Raw genomic sequence first — 19,196 nt, forward strand, 5'->3', positions numbered from 1 at the left:
CTAGCTTGTCGGCTTGTCGGCCAGGGGCTGAGTCGGGAAGTGAGACGCAGCGGTATTATCAGTCTTGACAACGAACTTTGATCCCAAGAGATAATGCCTCCATCCCCGCAAACAATGAACAATAGCTAGGAGTTCTTTCTCTTGTACCGCATAACGAGTCTCGGCTCCATTAAACTTTCTGCTCTCGAAAGCCACGGGGTGACCCTCTTGGAGTAGCACCCCCCCGAGGGCGTAATCAGATGCATCCGTCTCAACTTCAAAAGGCTTCGTGATATCCGGCAACGCCAAGACCGGTTCCTGTACCACCGCTTCCTTGAGCTTCTCAAAGGCCCTCTTCTTGTCGATAGACCACTCCCACTTAGTATCTTTCTTCAACAAGTCGGTGAGCGGGGAAGCAATTTTTGAATACGCTCGTATGAATCTTCGATAATAGTTTGCGAGCCCCAAGAAAGAGCGGAGCTCAGACACATTCCCTGGGGTTCCCCAGTCCTTGATAGCGGCAATCTTCTTTGGGTCCATCTTCAGTTTGCCTTTGCCCACTATGTGACCAAGGAAATTCACTTCAGGTTGGGCAAATTCACATTTCTCTCTCTTCACGAATAGGTGGTTCTCTCGGAGCTTCGCGAACACCAACTCCAAGTGTTTTACGTGTTCCGCCAACGAGCGACTATATACAACGATATCGTCTAGATATACCACCACGAATTTGTCCAGGTACTCGTGGAAAACATGGTTCATCAACGTACAAAACGTTGCAGGGGCGTTTGTCAAGCCGAAGGGCATGACCAGCCATTCAAAAGACCCATACCTCGTCACACAAGCAGTCTTCGGCTCATCTCCTTCGGCAATTCGAACTTGATGATAACCAGATCTTAGGTCGAGCTTGGTGAAGTATACAGCGCCTTGTAATTGATCGAACAAATCCGCTACCAATGGGATGGGGTAGCGGTTCCTCACCGTCAACTTGTTCAGAGCCCGGTAGTCGATACACAATCTCAGACTACCGTCCTGTTTTTTCTGGAAGAGCACAGGGGCTCCATAGGGAGCTTTGGAAGGTCGTATCGACCCCGAGCGAATCAGATCGTCTAGTTGTCTTCGTAGTTCCGCTAATTCGGGAGGCGCCATCCGATATGGCCCTCGAGCAGGAGGTCTTGTGCCCGGGAGTAATTCAATTTGATGGTCTACCGAACGTCGGGGTGGCAGACTCATAGGTAGCTGATCGGGCATCAAGTCCTTATTTTCTTCTAGCACCTTCTCTACTTGTGGGTCTACACATTCAGCAAAGGTGTCTTCTTTCATGGACATTGTACACAAGTATGTAGGCTCTCCCTTTTGAAGTCCCCTCTTCAACTGCATCGCCGAGAGGAGTGGCCCCTTTTGCTTTCGGTCAGTTTCAACAGCTTTCACAAGACATGGTGTTGATCCCACCATTATTAAAGATCCATTGTGGGGTGCCAGAAAGGTTGGGGTCCGTTTCAGAAAATCCATGCCGAGGACGATCTTAAAGTCATCCATCGGGACGCTGGTGAAGTCGAGCTTCCCCGTCCACTCGCCCATCTTGATCACCACTTCTCTAGCCACGCCCGAATTGGCAAGGCTTTGGAGTTGATGACTTTTTCATGCTTCCTCCTTCGCGGTTCAACTTCATTCCGAGTCTCTTCGCTTCGTCGGGGGTGACGAAATTGTGGGAGGCTCCTGTATCTATCATTGCTCGAGTGGCCTTCCCATTGACGTTTATCTCCACGTACATCAGTTCCGTGGACTTGGTCTCGGAGCGCTCAACGCCTTTGTCCATTGAGCACATCATGTGGACTGCTCCCATTCGAGCCATTTCTCCTTGCTCACTGGCCTCATCATCATCGCACCCCTCTGCATCAGGGCCTATTCCCTCGGGATTACTTTCTCTGACATCTTGGACAAATTCTTCTTAAGGGTGTTGAACTCCCCTTGGTGAGGGCACTCGGACATTCGGTGCGGTCCTCTACAAAGGAAGCACGCGAACGGCTTTCTAGCGATCGACGCTTGAATTGCTACCCTTAGAAGAGGTTGGAGTGGAATTCGTCGGACCCCATCTCCTATTATCACCTCCGGGACGAAACCGACTATTACCCGTAGAGGGAGGTCTTGTTTGTGAAGTCGTCCCTCCAAACCTTTGGTTGCTTCCGCCCGTTGCAGCGAATCCCTTCTTCTGGGAGGTTTCGCGCTCCGTGTAATAGTCAACTAGCCTTTCAGCAGCTGTCATCGCGGTTGCGAGGGACTCAGGTCGTTGTCGCATGATTTCTCGCTGAGCCCACTCCTTCAAACCATCAATAAACTGAAACACCCGATCCTTCTCGGTCATGTCCGCTATCTCCAACATACAAGCCGAATATGCTTTCACATAATCGCGAATCGAGCCTGTATGTTTCAAGTTCTTTAATTTCCTTCGAGCTAGGAAATCGGTGTTCTCCGGGTAGAATTGCTCCTTGAAGAGTCGTTTGAAATCATTCCATGACTCTAGTCTAATGGTTCCTGCCTCGATCTCGGCATGCTTCGAGCGCCACCATTGTTTAGCGTCGTCCGTTAGGTACATACTCGCGGTACTGACCTTTAGACCTTCATCGAGCGCACTCACTCGGAAGTATTGTTCCATGTCGAAGATGAAGTTATCGACTTCTTTCGAATCTCTCGCCCCACTATACTTGAGGGGTGTAGGCGGCTTCACCTTAGGAGTTCCACCAAAACTCCCGTCCGCGGCCATTTTCATCAAGGTATTGCACATGTTCTCGAGTTGCTCGACTTTATCATAGAGATAACCCATATCCGAGTTATACTCTTTCGGAATCGCTTCTTCGACGGCCACAAGGCGGCTCTCATGCCCCTCTATGGACTCGTTTACGGTCTCGAAGCGGGCAGCATGCCCCTTTACCGTCTCCTCAACTACATGGTGAGTATTCCCCAAACTCACAATGAGTGCCTCCAAGGATGGAATTTTCTCGTCCATCAATTTCTCTAAAGCCGCCAGTTTGGCCTTAGTATCACTTTTAGTCCCACTCGGTTCTACCGCCTTTGTTGCCATCGTATACGCAGCCGTCAAAGAAGACCGGGCTCTGATACCAAATGTCACGGTCCGAAACTTTGAGTCGGGGCGTGACGCGCACCTTTGTCTAAACGCTTTGACAAGAATGAAAGCGAGAGCGTTAGGCACTAGTGTTTGTCAAGCACTAGGCACTCGTAATCGGTCTCGGGTTGTGGGTGTCGAAATCCTAGTCTCGATCGACACACACGGGCTTGTTAGAAGGTGAAGGCAAGAGTCGTTCACAAGAAAGCATCAACAAGCAATAAGAAGGCAACTTGGTGGGAAGCAGATGTTTGATTGACTAGTACTCCCCAAAGAGGGAAATTTGATATTTACATCCTGGTAGCAGGAAACATTGATTTTACAAGTTTAGTTCAGAATAGCGATATACCTATTTATGGAAATAAAGCTATTCTAAAACTAAGCTAAACTAAGAACAAACTTACTAAAAAGTACAAGGGAAATAAAATTACATAAGCATAAATAAAACTAAGGGTTCAAGTGTGCGGATCATCACACTTGGCTAGGTATGTATTGTAGAGAGATAAGGGAGATATTACCAGATGAATAGTGTATTTAGGTTTTGTTGTTGGATCCTTTCCTCAAAGAGGGTTGAGGAGTATTTATAGGCTTTCACCTTTTGTCACGTAGTGGCCAAGTGGCCAAGTGGCTATCAGGTGGAAAGACCGCTCTACCCTCGGCCGATGGACCTATGGCGGCCGTAGGGGGTCTTGGATATGAGTACGCGGGTATGTGTCCCGGCTGGCGTGAGTTGTCACGCCGAGACCAGGCTAACAGGCCGATGGGCTGCATCGGCTAGGCTGTCTAAGTCGTTGACTTGCTGTGGATATCTTTGACCTTGCTCAGTGTGTTGACTTGGTCAGCGGTGCAGAATATGCCCCATCATATATAAATGAGGGTTATTAAATGTTTAATGTTGTGACAATATCAATAAGTTGAAGGGTTATTTCATAACAATAATCCATCTTATTGGTAGTCTGCAATAATCACTCTATCCTATCAATAATTCTAATTAAATCCAACCTAAGCATCATAACTTCTAATAACGAACTAGCTGATATTTTTTTGAAGTTTATGTTGGAATATTTGATAGTTTTTGGACAACCTAGCTGGTACTTCCTCCGTTCCATTGAATTGTTTACATTTGTTTTTGGGCACTATTCATAGGTAAGAAGAATCTTCAATACAACTTCTAATGTATAACATAAAAGATAGTCATGTGAAATCTTGTTTAAATTGTCTTACCGAGTGCATTATGAATATCAAATTTTTATAATTTTTAATGATATATAACTAAAGATATGAACAAAAGAAAACAAGCATTGGCATACGTGCATAAAGCAGACATAAACTATCATATGGAACAGAGGAAGTATATGTGAAGTTTATGTGTACTATTTTTAAGTGATGAATCAAGAACTTGGTTTATTTGATACACATAAACATCACAAAATATGAGCTAGTTCGTTATTAGAAGGTATGGTGTTTAGGTTGGATTTAATTGGGATTATTGATAGGATGAAGTGATTATTGCAGACCACCAATATGATAGATTAGTGTTATGAAATAACCCTAAGTTGAAAACAATTGGAGATTGCACTGTACATATAATTAAAGTTACTCACATTCAGGGATCATTTTTTTTAATGCGATTTTAATTTATTTACCTAATAACATTTAGTTTATTTTATAAATTTAAATTTATTTTGTTTTATTGGAATTGTGTATTTTTTTCTTTGTGTGCTTTTTTTTACTTGATACTTTTAAAATTGAATTAAGGAGGGTGATTTATTGAATTTTTACATAATATTGAATTGTATAATGTAATGTGTATATTTTAAAAATTTAATTATAAGTTGGATTTTAATGAGCACTTAAATTTGTAAAGGTTAAAAGTCGGTGAAATCAAAATAAAAAAAAATCATACAATTGTGGATGGGATCACCTTTTGAAAAGTTTATTTTTCTTCTTAAATCAAGGAGCCAATAAGAATCATCAAAATGTCTTCTCTTTTATAGTAAAAAGATTAATATGTATATTCACTTAATGTTAGAATCAATTATAGGTTGATTTCATAACTAAAAACGTTGCATTTATTTATTTTTATATTACATGTGTTTTAGTGTGAGCTTTTAAGTGGACAAATTCGCAAGTTAAACCATTTATCTAACTTACAAAATATTAGTTTTCCAATATATCTAAACTAGTATAAAGTTTCACCCAAATCCGGCTGAAAACACGTCACAATCACGATATACCCTCCCAACCTTGAAAAAGCTTTCAACTACCCTCAGAGTTTATCTTCTTCTCTCCAAAACCTCCCTTCTTATAAAATAGTGTGGGGAGGGGAGTTTTATCAGCGGCATGAGAAGTGATTTTAAAAGAGTTGTGTTGGGGTTTTTTTGAGAAGTTTTCAGGGTGTGAAGGTTGTTTAGGCTGACTAGATGCCATTGATAGCAATGTTGAAACAACGTTGAGTAAAATTATCTGGTGGTTAACTGTAATATGTAAAGCGTGCCGAACAAGGCAAAGACATATGAAACGAAATAAACTTCATAATTCGAACTAGTGTAGATCCCGCATAAATGCGCGGTAAATATAGGCCTTTTAATTTTTAATGTATTAGTTATAGACTTTTCATTTATATCTCACGAATTTTTATAAAAAATAACTAATATTAAAATTAATCAAAAGAATTGAATAATTCCATAAATTGTGTTTTTTATGATAATAAAAACTACATCAAATTATTTAAAAAAAATCTTTTTTCATCACGAAGTTAATAATAGGAGATAACATTTTTATGTATAGATTATTTTAAAGGAAAATTAGTTTAATAAATGAAAATCTAATTTGTTTACATATATAAGTTTGAGCACTTTAGAGGGAAAACTTTAGAGAAATTGTATTCTCTTAGTATATAGGAGGCTTTATACTTTTTAAATTTGCACCTCGTTAATATTTATCAGTTCACTCCATTGTATTTTGATATGAAACAAAAAAAAATTGAAATGGAAAACTAATAAAAAAATTTATTTAAGTTGTGAATTTTTTTTAGTGAATGTTTTTTGTCACGAAGCTAATAGTAAGCATGTATCAAATTATTCTCTACAGTAATAATTATTGCATTACTGAAAAATTTAGCAACTTATACTACTTTATAATTTAATATCAATTTTATTTTATTTTAATGAAAAAAATCATAATTATGAATTTATTTATAAAATTAGAGTTTATTTATAAGAATATATTTATTGAAAAGATAATAATGTAATGAAAGGAAATTTTATTTATTACCTTATTTAGATAGATATGTTTTGGAGGGAAAACTAAGAGAATTTTTATTCTCTAGTAGTAAGGGGGAATTGCTCAAATCTTATCTTAAATGGAAATATATAAACATAACAATTTAAAATTAAGAAATATAAAAAAGTATATTGAATAAAAGGAATACTTTCTAAATTTTTGTTTATAGGATTTCTCAAAACTCAAATGTGAGCTTATCATAGTACATGTCTTAATCATGGTTTAAAGATATAAATCACCACTTTGATACACATGTGAGTTGTGACTCTTGAGGACTTGTGACCACACTCATTTGCCAACTTGTTTCTTCCCCATTCCTCCCCCTTTCCTTCTTCTTCCTTCACCATTTCCACCACCATCAACACCACCCCTAAAACACTCACTTCTTAATCACACCAATTCACATTAATAATTATAATAACCTAGAAAAAAGAGCAAAACCCCACTAAAAAGTACAACTATTATGTAAAAAAAAAAACTCAAAATTCCCAAAAGTAATGCAATATTTCTGATTAAATCACACCCTTTTTCACCAGCAAAAACACCAATTGAAAAAAGAAACCCATTAAATTGGATCAAAACATAGATATCTAGAGGGATTAAGTAAGGGAAGCCATGGGAGGTGTGAAATCATCAATGGCAGCAAAGTTTGCATTTTTCCCACCAAACCCACCTTCATATAAACTCATTAAAGATGAAAGAAGTGGATTAATGGTGTTAGACCCATACCCACATAGGGAAAACGTCGACGTTTTGAAGATCCCAACAAGAAGAGGTTCCGAAATTGTTGCTATGTATGTCAGATATCCTATGGCTCATTCTACTTTGCTTTATTCACATGGTAATGCTGCTGATATTGGTCAGATGTATGAACTTTTCATTCAATTGAGCATTCATTTGAAGATCAATATCATGGGGTATGTTCCCATTTTTACTCAATTTATGTTTTTTTTTTCTTTTTTTTTATTTGTTTTGTATGTGATGGGTTGATTTTTGGGTTTTTGTTGATGTAATGTTGGTAAAGTTTGATGGGTTGTGCTGCATTTTGTGATTTTGGTGTTGATTACTGAGATTCTAGACCTAAGTTTGTCATTGCTGATGATTAATTAGTCAGTAGGTCTTGCTTAAGACCGTCTTTTCAGTAACTAAATCAGTTGTGTGTGCCGTCTTAACTTAGAACGGTCTAACCAAGAATTTGTGTTTGATGTTGGCTTTTTAGTGGTTAAATTTTCTAAGTTGAGGGTTGTTTGTTGATTGCTAATGATAAACCCTATTTAGGTCATCAGGGTTACATTTAGAAATTCTGTATGTTTTTGGAGATTAGCTGAAATTCTTTCTAGTTCTTTTTGGGGCTGTGTTTGTCAGGTAGTTAGAGGTAGAATGCTTAATAGGGTTTTTGTCAAAACTTGAGTGGTCACTGAAACTTTCGAATGTTTGGTAGACGTGTTTTCGGGCTTTGGCTTGTTTAGGATTAGGTAATAGTTTGGTAACCTAATTTTTGGGGCCATGGTATTATGGTTTTGCTGCTTTTCATAATGTATGCTCTTAGATTGAATTATGATCTATGGTTAGCTTGGCTCACTAAAGAGATCCAGTTATTTCAGATCCCTGTTGAGTTGATGGGTACCATGTCTTGATTTATACGTCTTTTATTGTCTTTTTAACTTAGCTTAACTTTAACAATTACGTACATCGAGTCTTATATAGTCGGTCTACATGTGAGACCTATCCAAAGTTTGTATGTATAACTTATATATAAGGAGAGTCTGTTTAACCCCACGGATAAAGAGTTGCGTAATTTGTCAGACCACTATATCTTACTGCTCATCAGTCATCGCTACCACATAAACTCTTTCCCTCTAGCATCCTAAGTTGTTTGTGGTCTCTAAGGACTTCTGTAGACCTTGAATGAGATGGATTATGTACTTGGTTACTGAGTGGGCGATCTTTATGCCTACTGGTAGTGGCTTGTCAACTGCATAGTCAAGGAACTAATTTTGTTTAACTTCATCAATGCCATCGTGCAGGAAGGCCATTTCTTTCTCGATCTTCCTTTTGCCCTAATTTAGTTTTTATAAGCTTATTATGTTTTGAGAACCCCGGGTGGATGTAATGTCCCATTGAGCTTGAGACCACTATCGATATCATAGGCTGATAAATGCTGGAGGAGTTGGGTATCGTTTTACTTGTATTCTGCTTAATCAATTGGTGGATAGCAATGTGGGATGGACAACAAAACGGGAGGACTAATCTTAAATTCTGATGTTGTTCAAACCTTACTTAAAATAGTGTCTCTGGAAAAGACTGCAGACCATGTTGTTGGTAGAATATCAATCATATTACTCATCTCATTCTTCTAAAATCTTTTTAAACCTTTAATATCCTTTATGACAACTGGCAGGAAGGGCGTTAGAGAATGTTGAAAGCAAATCTCTTATTATATAGCAGACAATGTTACTCTGGCTTACTGTATACACTTGCGTTCCTGTATTAGACACTTGACAATTGGAAGTGAACTTAATATGATGCATGTAACCCCGACTACATAGTAGGAGATTTTTTTCCCTTTGGTGACTTTGCTTTGAGTGTCATTTCCAGTTTCCTGTCTCTTAAGCTCATCTTACATAGAGATATGTTGCTATAAGATGCATCAACATTACCCTAGTAACCTAGTTCCTCAAATCTCTCGCTTGTGGTGAGGCAAGGGGTTGCATGTACTAAACCTTTCCCTTATGTGTTAATCTACTTCCAGACCACACTATATGAAACATATATATACTTTAGTGAAAGATTTGCTTTATTACACCGTACTCCAAAAATTAATTTTGTTTTTTTTTTACTCCATTGGATCAAATAGAACTGCTGATAAAACAGTCTGACTGAAATTGTACTTTGACAGGTATGATTACTCTGGGTATGGGCAGTCAACTGGAAAGGTGTGGTGGCCTAACTTTGGTTGGTGGTTACATCATTCTGGATGAACTTGCTAAATTACTAAGTCGCAACTCAATTCACCTTTCGTTTTTTTCTTGTTTGCAGCCGTCTGAGAATAACACATATGCAGATATTGTAGCTGCATATAAGTGTCTTGAAGAGAACTATGGTGCAAAGCAGGAAGACATCATTCTCTATGGCCAATCTGTCGGTAGTGGCCCCACTTTGGATCTTGCTACTCGTTTACCTAAATTGAGAGCGGTTGTTCTGCACAGTCCTATCCTGTCAGGCTTGAGAGTCATGTATCCCGTGAAACGCACATATTGGTTTGATATCTACAAGGTATGATCATTCTTCATTGTCCCTTATTTCAACAGATAGCTAATGTACAAAACTGCTGCCGTTAACATATCTTGTAATTTCTTTGCAGAACATCGACAAGATCCCCCTCGTGAGGTGTCCTGTTCTCGTAATCCATGTGAGTATCTTCACTCCTCTGTCTCGTCGCTATTTCTTATTATTTGGACAACATTACATCTGAACTTGATGGAAGTTCTCTTACTGAAACTCTTTCTCTGTCTCACTCATTGTGTACATAACTACATATTCCTTTTTGGTCCCTCTCAACAATTTGTTAATGTTGCCTGTTGATGCAACTTTTGTGCTGAAATAAATATTTTTAGTTGCAGCCACTGGACTGGAGACTCTAGGCGCCCATTGTAAATACCCTTACGACTTTACCCTACTTGCATGACAAAGAGAGTACTCCGTATAACATAATGTTGGCCTCACCCTATTAGATTGTAGAACTACGTGAATTTACTTTCATGATGAGGACATTGAAATCTCTCTCCTGATATTCAACAAGACAACATGCGTGGTACAATATTTTTATATTTTGCTACTTGAGTCTATGGTCTACAATCTTTAGATCTTTCTTATTTTGAACTCATTTATAGGACTACGAAATCATATAGGTGCCTTTAAGGCTTTAACCGTCTAATTGAATCCTTTTGTAAATTTGCCAAGCTTTTAACTGGTTGTAGGTTAACATCTGGAGTCTTTCAAATTTGCAAGAATTTCATTTTGGTTAAGATCTGATAAGTGATATTTAGAATTGGAACTCCAACTGCAAGCTACTTTCATCAATTACCATATTAAGGAAAACAACTACTCCCTCCGTCACACTGATTTGTTTACCTTTGATTACAATCATCCGCCTTTTACATCTAATCTTGTTAACTAGCACTCTTTTTCCTTTGTATGTTTACATTTGCTTTTTGATTAAGGTTTTAAAAAAGTCACATGAAAATGGGTTCGGGGGACTTTTGAGCAAGTAGATTATTATCATACTCATGTGGCATTAAGTGAGATTAATGTGGACCCTGTAGCATTCAATTATTTTTCGGAAATGCAAGGGTATTTCGGTTTTTTTGGCCTGACAAAGACTTGCCAAAATAGGAGCGTAAACAATCAAAATGGAATTTCTAGAAATGGGAAATTTGAAAACATTTAAATGGCACTAAAAACTTTTTTATTTCCTGCTATTCATCGACTCTGTATCTTATGCTGCAGGGAACTGCTGATGATGTTGTTGATTTCTCTCATGGTAAAACCCTGTGGGAACTCTCCCAAGAAAAATACGAACCCTTGTGGCTCAAAGGAGGAAATCATTGCGACTTAGAGGTCTACCCTGATTACATCAAACATCTGAAGAAATTTGTAACCACAGTAGAGAAACCGCCCTCTCAAAGGCACATATCAAGAAAAAGTATTGACGGGCCTGAAAATTCACGGAAGAGCACAGACTTTTTCGAGATTTCTAGAAAAAGTACCGATCAAAGGGAAAAACCAAGGAAAAGCGTTGATCGACCACCAATGAGGCTGAGAATCAATGAATACAAGGCAAGTAGTATTGATAAGCTCGAGAAAATGAACATTCCTTTTGAGCAATTGGAGAGATCCCGGAGAAGTGTGGAATATGAGCGACCCCGGAAAAGTATCGAAGTACAGTTTCAGAAGCCTCGACATAGTGTGGATTGGGCAGAAGCTAGAGATATTATACGAGCGAGCTGAGGTACTTGTAATAAGGGAAGGGGGCAGAAGAGATACTGATAGGTCAATAGAGCGACTGAACAACGTAAAGAAAGACGAGAATTAATTGTTCGACTTTGTAACTCATGGGAGTGGGAATTGGGGTATAGATACGGGATGTTCTATGAGAACTATCCGTCTGGAACTTGGGATTTAGTGAATGGTGTTCATATTTCATAGTAGTTTCAAATGGTGAACTTCTAACATGTATTCCTAGCTTTTTTTTTTTAGTTCAAGGGTGTAGCTTTAATGTGATTAATGTGTTTAATGGAACTATTTGGTCCTTCAATTGACATGCTTTTCTTCTTCATTTTGAAAGTTGAATTATTGTTGTTACCTTGCAACTGATCATTTCTACGATGTTGGATATGGGTTACAAGAGTATGATCAAATTGAGAAGGGGATGCAAAGATGTTAAAATCCAGCTTTGTTTCTTTTTATGAACAGTGGACTGGTGGTGTTAAAAAAAGTTGATCGCTTTGAGATTGTCTCTGTCGAAAGAATTACATCGACTAATCCGCTTAATTCAATCCGTGTTTACATGGTATTGTCGACATCTAATGTTCTCTTCAGTTCTTCACAGTAACTAGATGTATATCGAAAGCATTACCAATTCAGGCACGATTCACTAAATCGTTAAAATTGCAATTGATCAGAATTTGACTGATCACGAACTTACTTTTCAGTGATCACCGGTCTCCCATAAACCTCGTTTAGGAAACTAGTAATTATCTTTATTAGTGTAGTTGATCAGAAACTTGGTCAGTGATTATTTTATCTCTGAACATCTTCATCAGTGCATATAATACATCCACTTTCACACAGGATTCACAACATCAATCTGTATATATGAACATGAATATTTGTGAATATAAACATCAACCATCATGTATTACATTGTACGGAATAATCATCAATGAGGCTCGAAGTAAACTATTTCTCGAACCAATTGATAAATAGAAACATATCCTTATATTGACATGGCACGAGCACAATCTAAGTTTCCCACATCCTTGACATGTTTCTGGGCGAAGGCATGCCTGCTACCACATCCTTATATGGACGCAGCATGAGCTGAATCTAAGTCGCCCACCTCCTTGACCACGTTTCTAGGCGATGGCATGCCTGCTACAACCTCTCCCTCAATGCCACATTCATTTGTTCCTCTTTTTATCATGAAGTATCCATCCTGTTTAATGCCACCGCAACAGTTTTAGTCCACGATATGTAAGGTGTAATAGCAATTCATATATGAACAAGGGAGGCGCGATAAACTTACATCACCCCAACTTCTGTTCCACTGATTCGCAAGAAGCTGTGACCAAAATGAAATCAAATAAGCGATGAACTAATGTATCTTAAAACGTCAACTACGTATCCAACAGGACTACATGTTAAAAGTTCTGGCTCCGATTCAACAACAACAATATCCTAACGGCAGGGTTCCAAGTGTTTTAATGTTCAAATGACACAAAATGGAAATTTAATTTCACCAATAACAGAAGCGCAAACAGTTTTTAACAAGTCAATTTGTTTCATTCCACTATGCTCAAAGCCAAATAATACTGGCTCCACTGGAATCAACTATACTCCCGAAGTTTTAATTTATTTGGCCTAAAATGAAACGTCATACTGTCAGTAATGAAGATTTGGTCCAAGTAACGTTAAGTGATACGGAGTAAAACATAATTTAAACTCTCAAGGTGAAATAGTATTACCCAATAATCCTCTCCATCAGCCGATGTTCCCCATCCTATCAGCTTCACAGCATGGCCTCCCAAGTAGTTCCCTGTGATATGTTTGTAAACTCCTGACTTGTAATGAGCGAAATCCTGCAAGTGGAAATAAAATATTTCAGGCTTCAGCAAAATTCATAACTAGTTATGAAGCTTACAGTTCTACAAGTCAAACATTTACCTCATAAACACTAAAAGCCACCTCAACCGGTCCATTCTTGTAGAGTTCCGCCATGATATCCTGTGGGTTAGACTTGACTCGATATGCACTTTTGGCAAAATGCTTTGACTCTTTCCACAGTTGGTTGCCATCTAAACACTTTTTCACACACTTCGGTGTACGATAAGCAGGCTCACAGCCAGGGTGGGAGCAACCAGTGTTGTCAAAATATGGATCACACCCATCTGTAACAACACCATGGTGTTTAAGGTATCGCCAGGCATAAATTGGGGTCCCACCATTACATCCACTTCCACACAAGAATCCACAGCAAGCCAAGAGATCATTGACAGATAACGAGACGTTCATGCCAAAATGAATGCAAAAACGGTCCGACAAAGCTTCAACAGCACCAAATGCCCAACAAGAGCCGCAGTGACCTTGGTCAAGAATTTTGCCAATTGTGCTGCATTGGGACCAGGTTTTTCTAGCATCAAACTCATTTGGCAAGCTCAAGGTCCTTGAATGACTTACAAGGGGGAAAAAGACCTTCTCACTTTCAGGGAGAGATCTAGCACCCAAGATGCGCTTAAATTGGCCAACCTTCAGAATGAGGGAAAATTGTATCACTTCAATGTTTCAGATGAGATGGATAAGTAGCAAAAACAAACAGTTGAAGATTTTCAATTTGATACCTTGAGGCTCTAGCTAATTCCATTTTGATGCCTAAAGAGTCAACAAATTTTACTTTCATAATCTCAGGTTTTAGTAATGTCTAATTTTGGTGATGACCAAGGTGCGATGTAGTCGGAATTAATCTACATGTACGAAGCTTTTCAGGATAGTAAATTCTAAAATTAACAATTAAGAAAATATTAAGGTGATTTTTCAGATAAAAAAAAACAAAAAACTACTTCAATATGCTTAAAAATATTTGCGATTTTAATGAAGGTCCTGTATATAACACTTTGCACCATCCAAGTGGGAAATAAATCAAATAATACAATGGTCAACAAAATGGAATTTGCCAAACCTCAAAGCATGGAAGTGAGTTAGACAAATCTCAGGAAATCAAAGTGACATTAGCTCAAACTAAGGGGAACCAAAGTTTGACAAATCATAGAGAACCGAAGTAAACTAGCTCAAACTCAGGGCATTAAAGTAGAAAATTACCAACATTTCAGTCCTAGAACACTAGATCATTAGATAACTACATGCTTTGATATATATAACAATCTTTCTATGTTCTCTAACACAAAACAGAGATTGCATATCCAACCTCTTGCCAAATCATAGGTAAAACCTTTTAAGTAAAACTGGAGTTAATTTCTAAATAAGTAGTTTATTAGGCATTAATGACAAGGAGCTATTACCAAAATTATAGCGGCTCGCACAAAGACTCCTAAATCCAACCCAGGAAACAAACCAGTAAACTGGTACATGCTTTGGACAGACACAGACAAGATTCAAGCCCGCTATTAAATTCCCTAAAGCTAGTACCTAGCAGCTACTTCCCTCAATCCTTCTGTTGAATAAACTCAGGAAAAACCTCTGAAATCTCGGCATCTGGCTTTTCTTTCTAATTTTAAGTCATTGATATGAACTAACAAATAAAAGGCCTAGAACCGAGGGAGTCAAAAGGAATGAGAGGAGAATCAAGTGAGCCGAGTCTTTCTCCGCTTCTAGCCCGACGAATAAAGCAACTTACATAGAGCAAATTACAAGGAGCCAACACCGACAGTAACCATAGAAAATAGAAATACAGTAAATAGGGTAATGTTTTTGATTTAAAAGAGCCGATTAATCAATACTCACAGTATAATTGGAAAATTGATGGTTAACCCCAGCTTTCCATCCAGCCTTTGGATTGGCATTTATTTTATGAATAATAGAATCCTGCGGGAAAGGAAATAAACGTTAAGAGGATAAAATATCGATCAATGTAAAAGTCCCGTTAATTTGTTTTTCAGGCATCATAATGGAAAAAATACCTGGAGAAGTTTAGAGTCCAACTTGAGCTCAGAGGATGATTCTGCCACAAGAGCCTGGTATGACATATATATCATTAAACTCCGTCAGAATGAAATACTGATACAATAAAAACATAGCTTACGCATTATCTGACTACAGAAGACATGTGTACATGATCATTGAATACAAATCACTCTACATTCTGTCAAGAGTGCTGAGCTAAATACATGTATCATAAGATAGGCATAATAAGGATTGCCTGTATAGGCTTTGCCACATTACTATGACTATGTAATTGTATAATATCAATTCCGTTTGTTACACTAACTAGAGCTGCGAAAACGAAAGCAAACAGTTTAATGCGAGATGTTGCATTGCCGAACACAAGTATATTTATGCTATTAAGGACCATATAAAGTGAACACTACGGAGTATTGCCTAAAATATTAAATGTCAACTGTATTGATGCGAATACACTTCCTTTCAAGATCTAGTGCAGTTCAAAATCAAAGTGAAATGACATGACTGAACTAACTCGGTGTCCTCAGCAACATTCCAAATGAACGCTATCAGACACTAACAAGAAGATATCTGAGTTTGAGCAGACTCAAACTCAGATAAAAGACAGTGATTATGAGGTTGCAAAAGAACTAGGTTTAAAAGGTCAGAGCAGAAATATAAGTAAAAGACAATTGTCCAGGCGAGCACGCCGAACTACGGTCAATAACTACTGTTGGCTTAAACAATCAGCTTAGAGTTTTGCAGTGTTGGTTGGACTGGACCTTTCACAGAAAATACACACACACATACGCAGAAGACTACGGGTTTGTTTGGATTGGGGATGGATAGGAAGGGGAGGGGGAGTAAGGGATATAAAATCTGTTGTTTGGTTAGCAAATAAAGTTGGAGGGAAATGAAGGGAAGGGATTCAGAGGGATCCATTTTCCCTCGTCAATGCAAACTACAATCCCTCCACCATAGGAAACATTTGCAGGGAACTTGTATCCAAACACCCATACTCCATTCCCCCCACCCCTTCTCTTCCCTCTCTTTCCTTTCCGTCTATACCCCCATTAACCCACCCAACCCTTTCCCTCCTATTTTGCCATCCAAACAAGCCCCAAAGACATGTTTTGAGGGAAGGTAGGGGAGGGAGGAAAAGGGACCATTGATGTTTTCCTACATAATTTGCAATAGGCAGAAAGGATTCTAGTTAGACTTGTAAGACGAAAATTGGATCACTACAACCCGATATATACTATCCAAACAAGGGGATTTGTCCCTTCCTTCTCTTCCTTGCAGTCCACCCAATTCTCCATTCAATATTCCAAACAAGGACAAAATCTCACGTTATATAGAAACAAGGATTGCCAGAACATAAGTGCTATGTGATCAATTTAAGTTTTTCTCTCTATGTTATTTCAAGTCTTCAACACTTCACTTCATTCTAGACCAAAAAATTGAAAACTTAGTGGAAAATAATCATATATGAAACTCCCATACCATGTCATTTCCGATTGTCCGACACTTGAAACGGAGTCGGAGTAACATAGGTTCTCTCCTACAATAATAAATACTATGGCTTTCACCTTATACAACAAAAAGACCATATTAAGACATAAGTTGCAAGCTTATCTATAAGAGCACCAATCAAACCTTAAATCCCAAAAATTAATTCAATATTTCATAAAATCTGACCATTCCACCCTCACATATAACAAAAATAAATCATTAACTGATCACTCTGACAGGCAGAAGCATCCAAAGCTTTCATCTTTAGCACTATTAATATGATAATAATCATGTTTATACACGAAATACAGCAAATTATTATAATCAAATGGTGATTATGCCCACAATATGCTGTCATTAAGCAGTCAGCTCAATCATAGATTTAAATATTTAAACAAGATCAGATTTTTGGGAATTATGTATATGAATTGGTCAAATAATTAGTGAGTAATTGATTCACCTATATAAACTAATAAACATGTTTTATACAATAAATTTAACAAAAATAGTTAAGATGATAGATAGGATGATTACCAGAGATGTCAGTAAAAGGAGAAGAAAAGAAGAAAAACCCAGATGAGAAATAGCCATCTTCGATCAAAATCCGTAATTTTTGGAGAGATGATCAAGATGATTGGATAAAAGGAAGTATTTTTAATTTATTTATTTATAGTGTTTCAAATAAAAACCAAATAAATATGGGAGACGAATCAGACGATTGACGTGAAAATAAGGGACTCTTTCCTCAAAAAAAGAAAAAGAAAATAACTGTAGGTTTTCTGAAAGACCGTCTCCCACTAATTTAGTGTGAGATATAATAGGAAAAAAGAAATTCAGTGAGCCCCCCTAACCCCATCATGTGTAGGGCTGTTAATAACACAAGACAGCTCGCGAGCAACTCGAGCTCGGCTCACTCAAAGCTCGGTCAAAGATCGGCTCGTGTGAGCTCGGCTCGAGAGCTTAACGAGTCAAGCCGAGCAAACGTTGGCTCGGCTCGAAAAGCTCGTGAGCGGCTCGAACTTGTGTAATTAGATGAGATATTACTCATATTTTATAAAAATATTTTGTCATGATTATATTTTTGAATCACATATATAAAAAATGTCTTATTGATTTTCCAATATTGGTATATAAAACTTTCGAGCCATGTTATTGAACATATCGAGAGAGAAAAAACGACAATTCAACAATTATGTATAAGCTCAAGTTGAGCTCGAGTTGAGCTCGAGTTGGCTCGAGCTCGCATTAAAGCTCGCAAGCTTGATAACGATCACAGTTTTTTCAAGCTCAGGTAAGCTTGACATCGGCTCGAACTCGAGTTTTACTTTATGAGCACAAGCCGAGCAAGGCCAAGCTCGGGCTCGACTCGGCTAGTTAGCACCCCTAATCATGTGAGAGGCCATCATGTGAAAGGTCTCTCAATAACGCTATTAAGAGACCGTCTCTCTGAAGTTTTTGTGAGAAAATAAAATAAGACCATCGGAAAATTTTCACTAATTTTCACTCTACACATTTTCACATTTTCTCTCTTCAATTCACCATCCACCTCACATTTCCACTCACCACCAAAATTCAAATAATCAACTTTCATTATCTTTCATACTTTACTATACCCTACACTATCCACCTCAGCATTCCATTATCTCACACAATATTTATATTTATTTCATTTTCATTATTTGCAATCATATAAAATTTTCGGTTTATAATTTACTAGGTAGTATCCCGCGCTTCGCGCGACCTGTTTTAATATTTTATGATTATAATTAAAGAAATTATATAATTCATATATGACCTTCAATATCTTCTCTTATAAATAATTTTTTCTCAAATTTAATGTTTTTAGGTTTAACTTCAATGTTTTAATATAAAATACATAAGAGTTTTAATTAAAACTAATAAGTGATAATTAATTATGCATGATCAACGTTTTATAAATAAATTTGTGGCTGGTGAAATATCATAGTAATCAGAATAAAATTTATTCGAATAATACAACAATCAACAATAAGTTCTCAAATTATATCATTTCACGATACTTTATGTCTCAAATCAATTAATATTTATTCAAAATGATGTGAACATAATTTTATGTAATTTTTAAGTTTTTATGTATAACATGTGACATTTATCTATCAAACATATAGAGTTCAAACTCAACTTATTCAAATGTTTTGATTGTGTCTTGCATGTGATATGTATCAAACATATCTATGAGAAATTTGCACCTTTTGTTTTTTAAACAATTATATATAAGGGTTTTTTTTGTCAGAAACTACCTTTTATTTAGGGTCATTTGTGAACAACTACCTTTCATTTTATTTTTGGCTTTCAACTACCTTTTATTTCTTCATTTTGCGAAAGGCTACCAAAAATCCACTTCCGGCAAAAAAAAGTCAACTTT

General features: G+C 37.6%; 2 protein-coding genes across 2 annotated transcripts; one reads left to right on the forward strand and one right to left on the reverse strand.

Moving 5' to 3' along the window:
- Positions 1-6,641: 6,641 nt before the first annotated feature.
- Positions 6,642-11,723, forward strand: LOC141592120 (uncharacterized). Its single transcript, XM_074412704.1, has 5 exons — positions 6,642-7,302; positions 9,285-9,321; positions 9,425-9,661; positions 9,750-9,797; positions 10,895-11,723. The coding sequence occupies exons 1-5, from the start codon at positions 7,001-7,003 to the stop codon at positions 11,393-11,395; spliced, it is 1,125 nt and encodes a 374-aa protein (XP_074268805.1). The 5' UTR covers positions 6,642-7,000; the 3' UTR covers positions 11,396-11,723.
- Positions 11,724-12,218: 495 nt separating this feature from the next.
- LOC141592121 (cathepsin B-like protease 2) lies at positions 12,219-17,488 on the reverse strand. Its single transcript, XM_074412705.1, has 7 exons — positions 17,327-17,488; positions 15,301-15,354; positions 15,125-15,205; positions 13,331-13,912; positions 13,132-13,245; positions 12,693-12,728; positions 12,219-12,602 (listed from the first exon to the last, which is right to left on the reverse strand). The coding sequence occupies exons 1-7, from the start codon at positions 17,381-17,383 to the stop codon at positions 12,468-12,470; spliced, it is 1,059 nt and encodes a 352-aa protein (XP_074268806.1). The 5' UTR covers positions 17,384-17,488; the 3' UTR covers positions 12,219-12,467.
- Positions 17,489-19,196: the final 1,708 nt, after the last annotated feature.

The sequence above is a fragment of the Silene latifolia genome, chromosome 7 (assembly GCF_048544455.1).
Source record: "Silene latifolia isolate original U9 population chromosome 7, ASM4854445v1, whole genome shotgun sequence".
Taxonomy (NCBI): Eukaryota; Viridiplantae; Streptophyta; class Magnoliopsida; order Caryophyllales; family Caryophyllaceae; genus Silene; species Silene latifolia.

Bases quoted from the DNA above. Each gene is read 5' to 3' on its own strand.
- LOC141592120 (XM_074412704.1), top strand. From the start codon at position 7,001: ATGGGAGGTGTGAAATCATCAATGGCAGCAAAGTTTGCATTTTTCCCA. The intron at 9,322-9,424 runs GTGTGGTGGCCT...TCTTGTTTGCAG, and splicing joins ATGGGCAGTCAACTGGAAAG to CCGTCTGAGAATAACACATA. The intron at 9,662-9,749 runs GTATGATCATTC...ATTTCTTTGCAG, and splicing joins ATTGGTTTGATATCTACAAG to AACATCGACAAGATCCCCCT.
- LOC141592121 (XM_074412705.1), bottom strand. From the start codon at position 17,383: ATGGCTATTTCTCATCTGGGTTTTTCTTCTTTTCTTCTCCTTTTACTG. The intron at 13,913-15,124 runs GTGAGTATTGAT...CTCATTCTGAAG, and splicing joins ATCAATTTTCCAATTATACT to GTTGGCCAATTTAAGCGCAT. The intron at 13,246-13,330 runs GTAAATGTTTGA...TTCCACTTGCAG, and splicing joins TGGCTTTTAGTGTTTATGAG to GATTTCGCTCATTACAAGTC.